Below are 14,483 nucleotides of genomic sequence, written 5' to 3'. Positions count from 1 at the left end.
CAATGCCTGTGAAAATAAAGACTTTGATCACGTTAAACCCCTCAGTGTGTGGCTGCATTACTAGTTCGGAATAATTTACAACCCTTTTCTAGTTCCACAGCTGCTCCCTTTATGGAGGAATCTCAGGACATAACAGCTTCAGTGGATACTCCTTTTTATTACATTGATCTAATCTCAGATTACTGATACAGATTTATAGGAAATGCTGGAGGCTTTAGAAAAGAACATAATCCTACAGCAAGCAACCTGAGAACGTAATGAGCGGACTGAGGTAAAAACATTTAACAGGATTTTTTTGACTAGATTAAAAAAATAAATAAAAATGTTGTCTACCTGCTGGAGAACCAGCAATAGATGAGTACAACGAGTACCTTCTTGAACCATCTCTGATTATTGTGCTGCTACCTGGCAGCCGTGGGATCAGCGATGTACTGAGTTCCGACTCGCTCAGTTTGACCCAAGTCCACACATCTTGATCAATGTCTAGTTGAATTCAGCGTTTTCTTCTGCACTAGATCAGACATCTGGTGACGTCACTTGACATGTTTCTAATAAATATGCACATGTGAAGACTTGGAAAGTTAAGCTGTTGCACTGCTGGTTCCCCAGAGAAAGTTCTGCTGATTATCTCAGCATCGTTGCTTGGAAAGGTCCTGTACTACTTGGTCTGTTATGACCTCCTGCATCAGGGTGGCTTTGCTGAGCTTTTCAGAAAGCCTGGGTTGCTTCGAGAGCAGCCTTCAGCTTCTCTGTATTGTTGGTTCCAGTGTCTCTCATCTTCGTCTTGACAGCAGCCCACAACCAATCTCTGCTTGGGGTTTATGTGGTACCAGTTCACTGGCCAATAAAGCTTGGTGGAATAAATCAGCATCTCCATAAAGCTTGTCAGCAGAAGGGAGCATGAAGTGCTCCAAAATGTTCTGGCAAATGGCTGTGTTGACTGTGGACTTCTGCAAACCCAGTGGAGCAGAACCAATTCAACTAAATTTTATTTATATAGTGGCAATTCACAACACGACATCTCAAGGCACTTTACAACGTCAAATTCAATCATATCCTCCAGGCAGATTGGTCAAAAAGTTTCCTGTCTAAGGAAACCCAGCAGATTGCATTCAGTCTGACAAGCAGCATTCACTCCTCTTGAAAGATCATAAAGCAACAGTGGACAGTCGTCTGCATTGTCCATGGCTTTGCAGCAATCCCTCATACTGAGCAAGCATGTGAAGCAACAGTGGAGAGGAAAACTCCCCTTTAACAGGAAGGAAAACCTCCAGCAGGACCAGTCTCAGTGTGAATGGTCATCTGCCTCGACTGACTGGGGTTTAGAGATGACAGAGCAGAGACACAAAAAGCACAGAAGCATAAATTGGTCCAGGAATCCTTCCTATGTTATTTGGTAATAGTGGATGATCTGCCTCCCCTGGATGATGTCACAGCTAACAGAACGCCAAACTAGGTGTACCTACTATGAAGAAAAAAAATGACAGAACAAAAAGTTAAAAGCTGAAATAATAACAAACAATGCAGAATGGAGAATAGGAGAACTCAGCAGAGTGAGAAAAATAGACCCTGGTGTCCTCCAGCAGCCTAAGCCTATAACAGCATAACTATTGAGTTAGCTTAGGATAACCTAAGCCACTTTAACTATAATCTTTGTCAAAATGGCAAGTTTTAAGATTTAGATTTTTAAGTCTTAAATGTTGACACGGTGTCTGCCTCACGGACCAAAACTGGGAGTTGGTTCCACAGGAGAGGAGCCTGATAGCTAAAGGATCTGCCTCCCATTCTGGTTTTAGAGACTCCAGGAACCACCAGCAGACCTGCAGTCTGAGAGCGAAGTGCTCTGTTAGGAACATAAGAGGTAATCAGAGCTCTGATATATGATGGAGCTTGATTATTAAGGGCTTTATACCTGAGAAGGAGAATTTTAAATTCTGTTCTTGATTTAACAGGAAGCCAGTGAAGGGAAGCTAAAACTGGAGAAATCAGATCCCTCTACTTGATTTTCATCAGAACTCTCGCTGCAGCTGAAGGCTTCAAACAGCATTTAATGACTTCCTGATAGTAAAGAATTCCAATAGTCCAGTCTTGAAGTAACAAATGCATGGACTAGTTTTTAAGCATCACTCCTGGACAGAATATTTCTAATTTTGACAATATTCTGGAGGTGACAAAATGAAACCCTGGAAACCTGTTTAATATGGGATTTAAATGACATGTTCTGGTCAAAAATGAACACGAAGGTTTGTTAAGATTTTGTGTATGCAGCAGAGGCCAACCAACAGGTGACATGGCACCCCATATCATCACTGTGGAAACTTCCCACTGAACTTCAAGCAACGTGGATTCTCTGCCTCTCCACTCTTCTACCAGACTCTGGGAGTTTGGTTTCAAAATGAAATGCAAACCTTAGTTTCATCTGAATAGAGGACTTTGGTTATTCTCTGGTTAAGGACAGGGTTTTCCTTACACTCAACTTTCCACAATGCTTGTACACACACTGAGCGGGAACTTCTTTAGCAGTGACCTCTTGATTTCATGATTCACTCTCCTCATGAAAAGTGTCAGTGACTGCCTGTTGGGCAGCTGTCAGGTATGTGATTGGGTTGGTCACGCTACGGCTGATTTCCTTTTTCTGATGTAACATTCCAATCTTTTTACACACTCATTTTTGTTTTTTCATACCAAAAACAAAAATGAATCCTATAAATATCTATGTGTGTTAATGAATCTATATAATAGGCAAATTCTACCCTGTGAAGAGAATTACTGATATAAATAATTTTTTCTGTGATATTCTAAGCTGCTGAGTTGACCTACAGGTCAAAGATCCTTCATCTTTTCACCTAATCTCCTGTACATCCCCAAAGCTAAATACCGTGAACCCATTTCTACATGGCTGAATAAAAATTCACACAGTTTTAATTCACATTTGTATTTTTTATAATACATATTTCAGTAAAATCTACTTCAATACACTGATAGTACAAGAAAAAAATAGTATATTATGCTTCAAATGTGTGGCTTATTTAGTTTATTAACATGGATGCAGCCATCCTATTGATTCCCTTTTAAGGAACAGTAAAAAAAGAAGCATTGGGAGACTGACAGTGCTGAGGAGAAACCAAAGGCTGCAGAAGACGGACATAGCCTCGACGCTCCCTAAAGGGCCGCAACTGTGTTCCTTTACATGGCCATCAGGGGGCAGAAACTGGCTGCAAAATAATGTGGAAATGTTCCTCTTTTCCTGCTGAGTTTCTGCACCTTTTTTGACTGTGCTCTGTAACTGTGTTCAGAGTGAAATAAACCTCTCCGTGATGCTTTGCATAGTGTTCTCAGTTTGTCACTCAGAGGAACCGGCAGCAACGTTCGCGTCTCCTACAGTCTGTGGGACTGACGGGGAACTCTGGAGGCGATCCAGAAGACTCGACCAGAACATTTTAACTACATTTGGATCGACACGTAACTGCAGAGTATCAAAAAGGCTGTTTTTACATTTCTGTGTACAACAAAGTCTTTTCAGGCTTTATATTAGGTTTGATTACAAAAAGACACATTTCCATTTACAATCTAAGGCTGCCCATGTTGTTTGAGCGCTGAGTTATGTGTGCATGTGTGAGTGTGTGTGTGTTCACATAACAGTCCCTTTGATCCTGTGTGGGCCTTTGGCAGCACTATGAGAGCCAATCAGGAAGCAGCTCCCATCTGAGACTGGGCAGGGGGGATGTGTCCTTCACTTCCTGAGCAGTGTCCACAGTCACTTTCTGCAGGCCACCTGCTGGTGGCGCTCCCCCTCAGCCCAGGCTTTCAGGATGATGCTGCTTCTTCTTCTGCTGCTGCTGGGCTTGGGAGGGGTGGAGGCTCCACGGCCTCTGATTGTGCTGATCCAGGCTGACCGCAGGCAGGGTGGGGATGCTGGGTGGGTGTGCTGGGCGGGGCGGAGTGAGGCTGGCTCACCTGTACAGAGAGCTGCGGTAGAGCCTGGGCAACCGCAGCCGGTTTGGCCAAGATGAGCTGCGGAGCGGTTCGGCCCGGAGCTAGCTGGACCGGTTTGATGGCGGTGTGCGACAGCTGCGTGGCGACGGGTTTGGCCTGGATGATCTGCGTCACCTGGCCTGTGGGGTGAGTCTGCATGAGCGTTGCCAGCTGGTTGGCTGGGATGGTGATGATGGTGATCTTCTCTCCTGCCTTGGAGCCGGCAGGCAGCACGGTTGGCAGCGCCTGGATCACCAGTTTGGGCGGAGCGCTGGTCGAGGCCTTAGCTACAGTCACTGGGACCCCGGTGGTGGTGGTGAAGATGGGGGAGTTCAGCGTCATCTGACCCAGAGAGTTGGTCATGACCACTGGCATGGCTCGGATGGGCCTGCGGCAGAGAAATGGAAGATGTCAGGGTTCAGGCTCTCGTGGCTTTCATTTCAAATCTGAGTCACGTCAATTTCTATCATCGTCCTGAGAACCAACAGAGTGAATTCACTTCATAGCAGCCATTCCACCTAGAAATAAACCACGAGCTGCTCTGAACAAGGACTGCCACTGGAACCCAGCCAGACGATCGCGAGGGGAGCTGAAAGGCTCGTTGGACCGGTCTGGATTTGCCCCGAGAGACTCCCCGCACCCCCTTCATGAACTCACAACTACTGCTATTGGACCACGGTACCACGACACCAGAATCAGAACCACCGCCCTGCTGACCAGAGATCTAAACTATGCTAGTTAAACAATGATAGCAATAGGAGTTCAATTCCTGCGTCAGGTTAAAGAGCCAAACCCTAAAGTCCCATCAGTACCAGCCAGCAGCTCAGGAAAGGCTAAAGAGGAAGCTGTTTCTCAGACCTGGTGGCAGCGTTGCTGGGGATCACGGTGACGTAGGTTTGCTGGGGCTGGGTGCTGGCAGGGGAGCTGGTGCTTAGGCTGGCAGGGCTCTGCTGGTGAGCCAGGTGCTGGCCAGACACAATGACCTCAGTGTCCTCCACCTTCATGTCTATGCCCACCTCCTCATCGTCGATCACGCGGATGTTTTTGGGCATCTCTTTAAACTGGTAGGCAAGGCGTTGACCCTCAACCTTAGCGAGGATGCCTCGCTGGTAGTAATACCTGCGCACAGAGTCAAAGCTGCATTAGCATGATGTAGGGGCTGCAAAAAGGGAGGAAAGGATTATTAAAAAAAATAATAAATAAATTATATATATATATATATATATATATATATATATATATATATATATATATATATATATATATATATATATATATATATATATATATATATATATATATATATATATAAATTTAAGTTTGCACCAGCTACTCATAAGTGACGTTGTGTCAGAGTGAAGAACAGAAGCTGACCTGAGGGCCCGGCCCATGGTCTCGTAGTTCATGTCTGGCTTGTTCTTGTGCTTGCCCCACAGTCTGGACACGGCCTTGGAGTCGACCAGCTTGAAGATGCCCTTCTCTCTCTGCATCCACTTGATGTATCTAGGACAGGTGTTTTTATCCTGCAGCAGCTCCAGCAGGAACTCCCACAGATACGTGGTGTTTCCTGGCGAGCACAAACAGCATGAGAACTCTGGGGGACGAAAGAGGTTCCTGCAGGCGCGAGATGGCAGGCTGGAACCAACCTTTGCCTTCCCTCGGCCTCTTCTTGATCCCCAGGTCGTAGGAGCCGTTGGAAGCAGGCTGCTGTGCTTTGGGTTTCCGACCGCCTGCATGCAACACAGAGACAGCAGCTCTGATTTAAGTAGCCCCTCATCTGGCCGCTGTTAGGCTCTGTGGTCTGAATCATGTCCGGATCGTTGTTAGCACGGTGCTTGGATGCAAGCGTCTGTCGTTCACTAGAACCAAAGCAGCTGTTTACCGTTCTCCAGTGAAAAGTTAAGCAGTCAGGTGACCTTTAGATGGACCGAGCTACTGCTAACAGCGGTCATGAGAAAAACCGAAGACGCTATTAAACATTCAGTTCTTTTCTCAATTCACATATCAAAGTTTAATTGTGGAAGAGAAAGTGGTTTAACTGTACCTAAACACCAAAAATGAACCCTTTTTCACAAAAAGTTAGAACACCTGATTCTGATTAGCTTGTTTTTTAACTCATTGTGTTGCAAGGTCCAATTCTGCTTAAGCTTTCTATTCTTTTATCAAATAATCTCCCATCTATTTTGGCCTCCATATTCAGGAAAGCTAATGTTTGATTTCATCGTTTCGCTGATGATATCCTGGTTTATTTTGCCAATAGTATGAAAAGCGGTGGTTCAGTGGTTCATTTGCTGTGATTGGTATTATCTGTTTAGCTGAGCTTAGCTTAGCTTACCTCCATGCTTCCAACTGGTACGGGGTTCTTAGAAGTCCTGTACTTGCTGTGATTAGTCAAGGAAAATCAGGTCCCCTGCTTTGCTGTTCAATTCAATGAGGTCTAGACTCATCAGACAAAGAACGTTTTCCCAGAAGTCTTTTTCTACGTCTTTCTGGCCAACTTTAGTCTGGCCTTCATCAAAGGTTACTTCTAGTTACATCTTTGCTCTGATTGTACATGAAATGCAGTTTTAGAACAGCAACAACAACCTGCTGCATGTCTAACTGTGACTTTTAGGGAAACGTCTGCTTCGGACGGCCAGACCTGTACATATTTTGTGTTGCTTTCAAGGTCCTCCCGTTGTACACTTTGGACTGGGGTTGGTGTTTGCAAACATAGTAGATGCATACAGCCCCCCTCCGGCCACTCTGGTCACCCTCCACTCAGACTACTTACTCATAGTACATGAGCAAACTGCCAATCAAGGGATATGTGAACACATGGACAGCTGAAGCCAGAACTGGTGTTAAGACCTCCTGGTAGGCACCGAGTTCTCCACACAAGCGTTGCTATGGTCCTGGTACTCTGCAGAGCAGCCTGGCGATGTACTGCTGTAAATCTTTAACATCAGCCTCAGTCTGGAGAAGCTACCAACCCCATGGAGGCCTGCTTGGTTCCTGTTACCTAAACTGTGCACCCAAGGGGCCGAACCACTTCAGCCTAGTCGCCCCCATCTCCCACCCTATGAAGACGATGGAGAGGATCATACCAAAGCACCTTGAGCCCTGACGACCTCAGAACTGGAGACATTTGATTCATGTATGGCGCAAGGATGGAGGACAGGGTCATTTGCATGCTTCAAAGGGACCTTCTGACCCCTGGACATTCCTGGGAGAACTCACGAGAACTCATCTGTCATGTTTTCTGACTTCTCCAGGGCTTTCAACAGCATCCAGCCTTCAGTGGTGAGGGGGAAGCTCCAGGACCAGGGAAAAGGACAGTTTTCTCCCTGCATGGCCCACCTCCAGACAGACTACAGTGTGTCAGGTGTGGCACTCTGCAGCACAGGAGCTCCTCAGGAACCTGTCCTCTCGCCTTCCCTCTTCACCCTCCACACCTTGGACTTCAGATGCAACGGCTCCAGAAGTCCTTCAATGACTGGGCCATGTGGGCTGTGTCTCTGAGGGGTGGGATCTGGAGTACAATGACGTCATCGTGGACTGTTGGCTGGTGCCCACAGAAGCCTCTGCGCATCAACATCAACAAGACTAAGGCCACTTGAGCAATCACCCTAGACTAGTGGAAACAGGTCAGCTTCCTCCAACACGTTAAGTAATGACGCTCTAATCGTGCAGCTGAGCCGTGTTTGATTTCACTCATTTTAAGTACAAATCAACGTTGATTCATTCCTTACCAGAAACAGTTTCAGGCTCTTCTCATTTTTCTGGCCATAAACTGAAGCAAGTTTTCAGCTCTCAGGGAAACATTTCATTGGAGCAAAAAGAACCCTTTGTTCTGTCTGACAAACTCAGTTCTATTTCAAATGCAGTCAGAAAGTCTGATCCGGAGGAAACTTTAAAAAAGGCTACTTTGCTGAAACAAAGCCTCCAGAACATTTAAGCAGTAAATGTGTGACCCGTTCTGGCCAAACGGACTCTAGGAAGACTGACCTCCCCTCTTCTTCTTGGCAGCAGGTTCACAGTCAGGAGGGATGGGGAAGGGGTCCTCCTCCAGAGGGCCACATTCTGTAGACACTTCCACCACGGTCTCCATCATCACGTCCTCAGCTGAATGGAGACAGCACCCATTTCCATGAGCAGCCATTAGAACGCTAGGCTTGAAAGGTCAATTATTCTTTAAACAGAAGCAAGGACATATAAGCACATTATGAAGGTACTCTATTAGGGGACGCTATGTAGGAACCCAACTCTGGCCTTAACCGTCTCCACAACGTTCTTCTCCCTGACATTCATGATGCTGCTTCTTCCCTCAGGTTCTCCAGTCGGTTCTCAGGTAGCAATACAGTAAAAACAATTAATTTTGTTCTGTGTTGAGCCATTTATTTAGGTAATTACTAATCCTGTTATTTAGATAAGGTGTTTCAACACAAGCTGAGAGAGGAAGCAAACAGACATCATGGCTGAGATTCACTTTCCAGATCTGCTCCAGACTAAACACATGGTTCCATTCAGCCCAGCAGCACATTACGAACCACAGGGACAACACTCTGTTGATGCACAGCCCTGTTTATGTTTGGGTACAAGGCGAAAACATTATGCAAATCAACTTGACTCCACTGTCTGGTAAAGGTAACAAAATAATGGCGGCCCCCAGTCTGCTCTCCTTTACTGAATCTTAAAACCTGCCTTTACCTTTGTTATTGGATTGGAATAGTTGATTGTCCCTGAGGGATAAATAATTTGCAGCAGAGTCCACAAAGTTTACACACAACAAGCAAGAACACATTAGGAGAGCAAAAACTAAACAAAAAGCACATTTACTTAGCGGACCAGGACTCCAGGCAGCCCAGTTCACCTAGAGAAGATCACAAACCCAATGGCTAAGGAGGTACCACTTCGACCTTGTCCTCTGGGGAAAAGCTTCCTTTCAGATAGTAGATGCCTGAAATGTTATCACTTCTTAATAATGGATAAAACCTTGTTCTTATTTTATTGCCAGGTACTGTTCTCATGCCTACAGTTCTTGATGGAATGCAAAAAGCTGGCAGGAAGTTCAATCACTGCTCTAAATGAACAGCAGCCCCTGTCAGAGAAAGCTGCTGCCACTCTCGGGTCCCGGCCTCATCGCTGCGTTTACCTGTGCTGCGTTCGCTGTGAAGGCCACCAGGAGACTCCATGTGGAGCAGAGCTTCAGCCGCCTCAAACGTCTTGTCAAAACAGACCATGTCGTGGCTTGACATCTCCACTGAGGAACACAACAAAGAACTGGTCAGAACCGCAGCAGCGCAGTAAGGACACCGGCAGATCACACCTGGCCCATCAAAAACCCGTCTCCTGATCCTGTTTGCAGTGACAACAGCTGAATACAGAAAGCGAAGCGCTGCCGAGCCGCTATTTTGCAATGTTTACTTCCTGGTTTGAGGTCTGCCGAGGCAGTCTGTGCCTCCCTTCCTGTTTCCTGTAACAAAATGACGGCGCTTCGTTCCTGCCAGCAGAGGGCGCCCTAAACCAACAGTCTCCCATGAATTTGCTCCCTTGTGTAGAATCTGCACTTTCCCCACTTCTTCATTCAACAGCTCAGCAGCGCTTCCCTCAGACCGCGTAAAGACTCGGCGCTCACCAGATTCAACCACCTCCGTCACCACCTCTTGCTCCTCGGCCACGTCCTGCATCAAGTACGTGCCGTCATCGTACACCAGGACCTGGGCCGAGTAGCACTCCTCCACCTGGGCACTGGGCACCTCCTCCACGATGACGGCTGGGGAGCCCTCCTCTTCCTGCAGCACCACCTCCTCCTCCTCCTCCTCTACCATGATCACGGCCTCTCCGTCCTGCTGGACGACCTCCTCCTCCTCCTCCTCGGGAACCTGTAGCACAAAGTGGACATGCAGTGATGTAAGTGCCGACCACTGGGGTCTGCTCTGGTAGCAGGCCTGACACAAACTGTGACTCAGACACGGGCTGTTGATTGTGGAGCTGCTGTGGCTAATCTGGGATCAGCGTTTCCTTCCTCTCGGCGCTGCCTGCTGCCAAAGAGAAAAGCTCTCAACGCAAACATCTTCCTGGACCCTTGGCACCAAAGAGCCATCCGTGTAGGTCCTGCGTGTCTCCAGGCGCTCAGGCTGCTCCAAAGACGCCCGTGTCTAAGTGGTGGGGCCATTAGAGTGAGCAGGGATGCTGGAGCTGAGGACGGAGCGGTGTGCTACGCCACGCCTTCAGAGGGATGCAGAGAAGACCTGCTCCCAGGGTCTGGAGCCATCTGACCAGGAGGCTCACACACAACCTTACTAAAGGCTCAGTGAGCAGTAATCATCGTAGCTCAGAGGGGGAAGCTGGTGTGGAAACAGAACGCCTGTCGTCCAGATGAACCTGCTGAATGAAGCCCGTAGGTGCAACACCAGCAGGCACTCCATCTGACGGCCTGACTCGCATGGATGTCACACTCAGTTTGGCCCTTTGATCTACTGGGTGGATTTAGAGCACAACGTGCAACCTGAACAGAGGTTAAAAACAAGAACTTGGAGAACAAGTTTGCTGCCGACTCCCCCAGAACCCGAGGGATGGAAGCGATACTTCTGGGTAAAGCTCCCTCCCTATCCACCCTCCCACGGCCCATCTGCCGTCCTGCTGGCTCTATACTGGACCACTCTTCTAATCAGCACCTTCCCAGCATTTAAGTCCATCAGGAGGCAGGTCAGGAACTTGTAGGGATGATAGGAGAGTCGGACCACTGGAGAATCCTAAAGATTCTCAGTGGGGTTACGGTCTGGACCCTGTGGTGGCTGATCCATGTGCGTCTCACGCTCCCAGAACCGTTCTAGCAGGATTTAAGCCCCATGAATCAGGGTGCCATCGTTTCCCTGATGGGTAGAGGAACCAGGTCATCCAGTTTATGCAGGTAGTCCACGGACCTCGTTCTCTGGGCTCATATGGTTGCTGAGCCTGGCCCTGAACCACTGCAGCTAGCTCAGGCTGTTGCTCCTACCAGACTGCCTCCACAAGCTGGTCAGAGCAACACCTCCTCTCACCCCGAAGTGCTCATTAGCCTGGAACAAGGTGGATCTGGACTTGGATCCCATCACCTTCCTCCGGTGCTCCAGTCTTTATGCCCCCAAAAAAACTGAAGGCTTTTTTCTGGTTAGCATCACCGATTGGTGGTTTTATTTTTTACCCTGTCTGGCAGTGTAGTCTTAGGAATTGTTGTCTTAATCAATCATTCAGTTTATTTGTTTAGCCCTTTACAATCGCCGAACGGTACCCAAAGTGCTTTACAATAGAGCCATAAAACAATACATAAGACATACAAAACATACAGATACAATGAAAAGGTGCTGTAGTGGTACAGCTGCTGGACGTTAAAAGCCTTCCAGAAATGTATAGAAAGGAGCATACAGAAGGAGGAACACCTAAGACACCGTATAACACAGGTCAGAATTAAATGCTAATTTAAAAAAGTGGGTCTTAAACTTTGTTTTAAAAAGGCTGAGGTCAGTAGTGTTGCGGATGTCAGACTTAATGCCAGAAAGAGCCCAACAGATTTACTTTCACAAGTGGAGCATTACTGCTTCCCTCATAGTGCTCCGCTTGATTTATATATGCAAAAAGCTTTATTAGATTTTATGCTGGGAATATTTTATGTTCAATGGAAACAGAAACGGAAAGGTAGAAGAGGAAAAAAAGAAGAGAAAAAGATGAGACAAAATGTTAAGAGGGAGAAAAGGTGAAACAAAATAGAGGAGAGTAAAGCAAGACAACATCCTCGGAGTCTGCTTCTACACCTGCAGAGAGATGCATAAAACAGCAAAACCAGCCGATAAGCCAACGACTTGATACCATCACTGAACAATATGCAGTATTATTTAATATAGATGTATTTAATGGCAGCCAAAGCTAATGATGGGTATATGTGTATAGGAGTGAATCTGTAAGCACCTGATCAGTGGGTCTCCTCAGCTGCACTGGATGTGTGGAAATGCTCCAACTTTGACTAGTTAATGAAGCCTGGGTTAGGACCAGTTTGGCCTTCAGACTAGGGTTACCACCATGCTAACACGTCAAGCTCAATACCAAAGAAAATACTCAGCACCATTCCACACTGCAGGTCTACTGGTTTGTAAGGCACGGGGTTCTTTCTGGTTAAGAGGAAAAATATGATTAATAGCAAAACGACAAAGTTGACTTTACCTTCCTTAAGTAGGGAACAATTCAGCCCCGGTTTAGAGAAATAGATCTTTTAAGTGTCACTTCTTTGTTTGGTAACACACACCAGTAACACAAGTATACGTGTTAATATCCTTTCTGGAAGCGTTAGCTTTAATTCAGTCAAGCCATTATTTTTTTCTTCATTAAACCCAATACACTGACAGCTAGGGCTGGGCGATAGGGACCAAAAACAGGAGGAGGGGTTTGTGTTCACTTGGATATTAGCGCCACACAGGAAACAATAACAACAACCAACTTCTAAAACGTGGCTAGTGGGTGTAATACTGAGTGTGCTTTGGTTGGCCACCCATGCTTTCAATGATGAACGTAAATAGCTTACCTGCTGGGACTCTTCAACCACAGTCACATACTCCACTATGTTTCCTCCTCCGTCTGACACCACCACAGAGTTCATCACTCATTCCTGAGAAAAAGAAAGAAGAGCATGCAGCAGCTCAGGAGGAAGAGGACAGGGAGTGCCACTACACACAGCCGAGGGCTCTGGAAGTCTGCTGGTAAGCAAGGGAGGCGGTCGTGTGGACGCCCAGGGGGCCATCTGGCCTGCCCTGATGTGAGAGCACAGCATCACACGGACCCAGAACGGCCTAGGCTAATGCCGACCGCCACCTCATCTACACCAGCAGCCAGATCAGAGTCATCCGGGCATTCATCGTAGCGACCAGGGGAAGGCCTGTGGACGCATTTTCAGAACTCCACACTCAGCTCATAACCGAGGGGGCGTGTCCAGGAGCATGGCCCGGCTACTGGGAGTTCATAGCCTAAAGACTGGAACAGCTGGCATCACAGCGTGGTGTCCCTCAAACGGCTTCAGTCATCACTGCTCCAACGCCACACACATTAGCATAACCCGTCATAATCCGTAGGAGAAAAAAAACACGACAGAACAAAAGCAATCCAGGTGATCGGCTGCTGGACCCGTCTTCTTGTCTTGCTCCAAACAACATGCAGGAAACGTGTTTGCAGCGGTCTGAAGCCCTCCAGCCTCCTGGCGTTACCTGCTCTGGACCTCCGCGGCCATCAGCGCCATGATCCCCACCATCTGCAGCCGTGCAGCGGCGCTCAGTGGGAGGCGCGTAAACAGTGGCGGCGCTGGTCGCAGCTGGAGGTCTGTGTCAAACGCAGGGAGAGCCTGCGCTGTTCTCCAGCAGGGCTGCATCCTCTCAGCGTAACCGGGAACACACGCAGCTCCGCGGGAACCCAAAACAAGCATGTCCTGCTGGCTGCCCGGGAACGGTGGCCGGCTCTCCGCCAGCAGCTGGTGTTTACTTTCTGAGCGGGATCTGAGCTCCTAGAGCTCCGCCTGCCGCTCAGGAACCAGCCCTGCTCGCTTACTGCCGCTCGGAGAGGACTTCAAGTAAAGCGTTCAGCTTTTAAACGTACAATAACACCCATTTGTGCGGTAACACGCACCACCGAAACACCCTCCGAGCCTTGCTATGATTGGTAGAAGGGTTTATGCCCAGCTCCAAACAGCTAACAGCTAGTTAGCTACTAAAACACTGCCACTACTTTGAAGAACTGAAACTTCCAGACTATTCGATTAATGGCCGCAGAAACGGTGGGGGTTAAGACCAATATACTGCTGCTGAGGGCTTCCTTCCCTTACCTTGTGTTGCTTTTGCTTGCGGGAAGTGAGCTCCACTGCTAGCGGCAGCTAGGCCCCAGGATAGCTCCTGTTAGCCGACTTGACGGGAACGAAACGCTCCCTTCGCCCGCCTCTGCGGGTATTTCCAAGACCTCGTCGTCGCCTAAGTCCCACGCAAGCACCTATCAGCGTCCCGGAGATTTTATCTACAGGTTGATATGGCACACAGGCCTCGAAGTTGGGCTTGTATTGCCGATGGAGGTCTGTTCGTCGTTAGCTTTCCGGTGTGCCGCCTCTCTCTGCTACAAACGATCCAACGGGTCAAAGCAGAGGCCGCCTTGACGTCAGGCGAACCGACGCGGAGAAGCGCTCTGGAGTTGGCCAGTAGCGAAAGCGCCATCTGGTGGAGAGAAACGGAGAACGCTTTATTTTACGGCAAATAGAAGCGTTGTTTATGGGGTAAGAACGCTTCCATAATAAACTTGTACATAAAAGGATAGTTGTGTCCATATCAAGTTGTTGTTTTTTTTTATAGAAAGTAGAGGAAGAACAGGTACTAAGCAGGTTCAGGTAGGTTATGGTGTAAGCCCATAAAGGGTTTCTGTAACTGTAGCAACGAGAGGTCTGAGGTGAAAGACACGTCTCAAGTCAAATCCACAGCAGAATTTACATTTATTCTATCTCTAAATATTTGACTAATAAA

General features: G+C 47.6%; 1 protein-coding gene across 1 annotated transcript; it reads right to left on the bottom strand.

Moving 5' to 3' along the window:
* Window positions 1–2,919: 2,919 nt before the first annotated feature.
* Window positions 2,920–14,150, bottom strand: elf2a (E74-like factor 2a (ets domain transcription factor)). Its single transcript, XM_012855747.3, has 9 exons — window positions 13,802–14,150; window positions 12,515–12,598; window positions 9,593–9,839; window positions 9,110–9,217; window positions 7,963–8,079; window positions 5,622–5,705; window positions 5,350–5,542; window positions 4,834–5,094; window positions 2,920–4,363 (listed from the first exon to the last, which is right to left on the bottom strand). Exons 2-9 carry the CDS (start codon window positions 12,587–12,589, stop codon window positions 3,808–3,810), a joined length of 1,641 nt encoding a protein of 546 aa, XP_012711201.2. The 5' UTR covers window positions 12,590–12,598; window positions 13,802–14,150; the 3' UTR covers window positions 2,920–3,807.
* Window positions 14,151–14,483: the final 333 nt, after the last annotated feature.

Source organism: Fundulus heteroclitus, unplaced genomic scaffold (genome assembly GCF_011125445.2).
Source record: "Fundulus heteroclitus isolate FHET01 unplaced genomic scaffold, MU-UCD_Fhet_4.1 scaffold_28, whole genome shotgun sequence".
Classification (NCBI taxonomy): domain Eukaryota; kingdom Metazoa; phylum Chordata; class Actinopteri; order Cyprinodontiformes; family Fundulidae; genus Fundulus; species Fundulus heteroclitus.
Note: the sequence above shows the minus strand (reverse complement) of the source record. Positions and strands in the feature narration are given on the sequence as shown.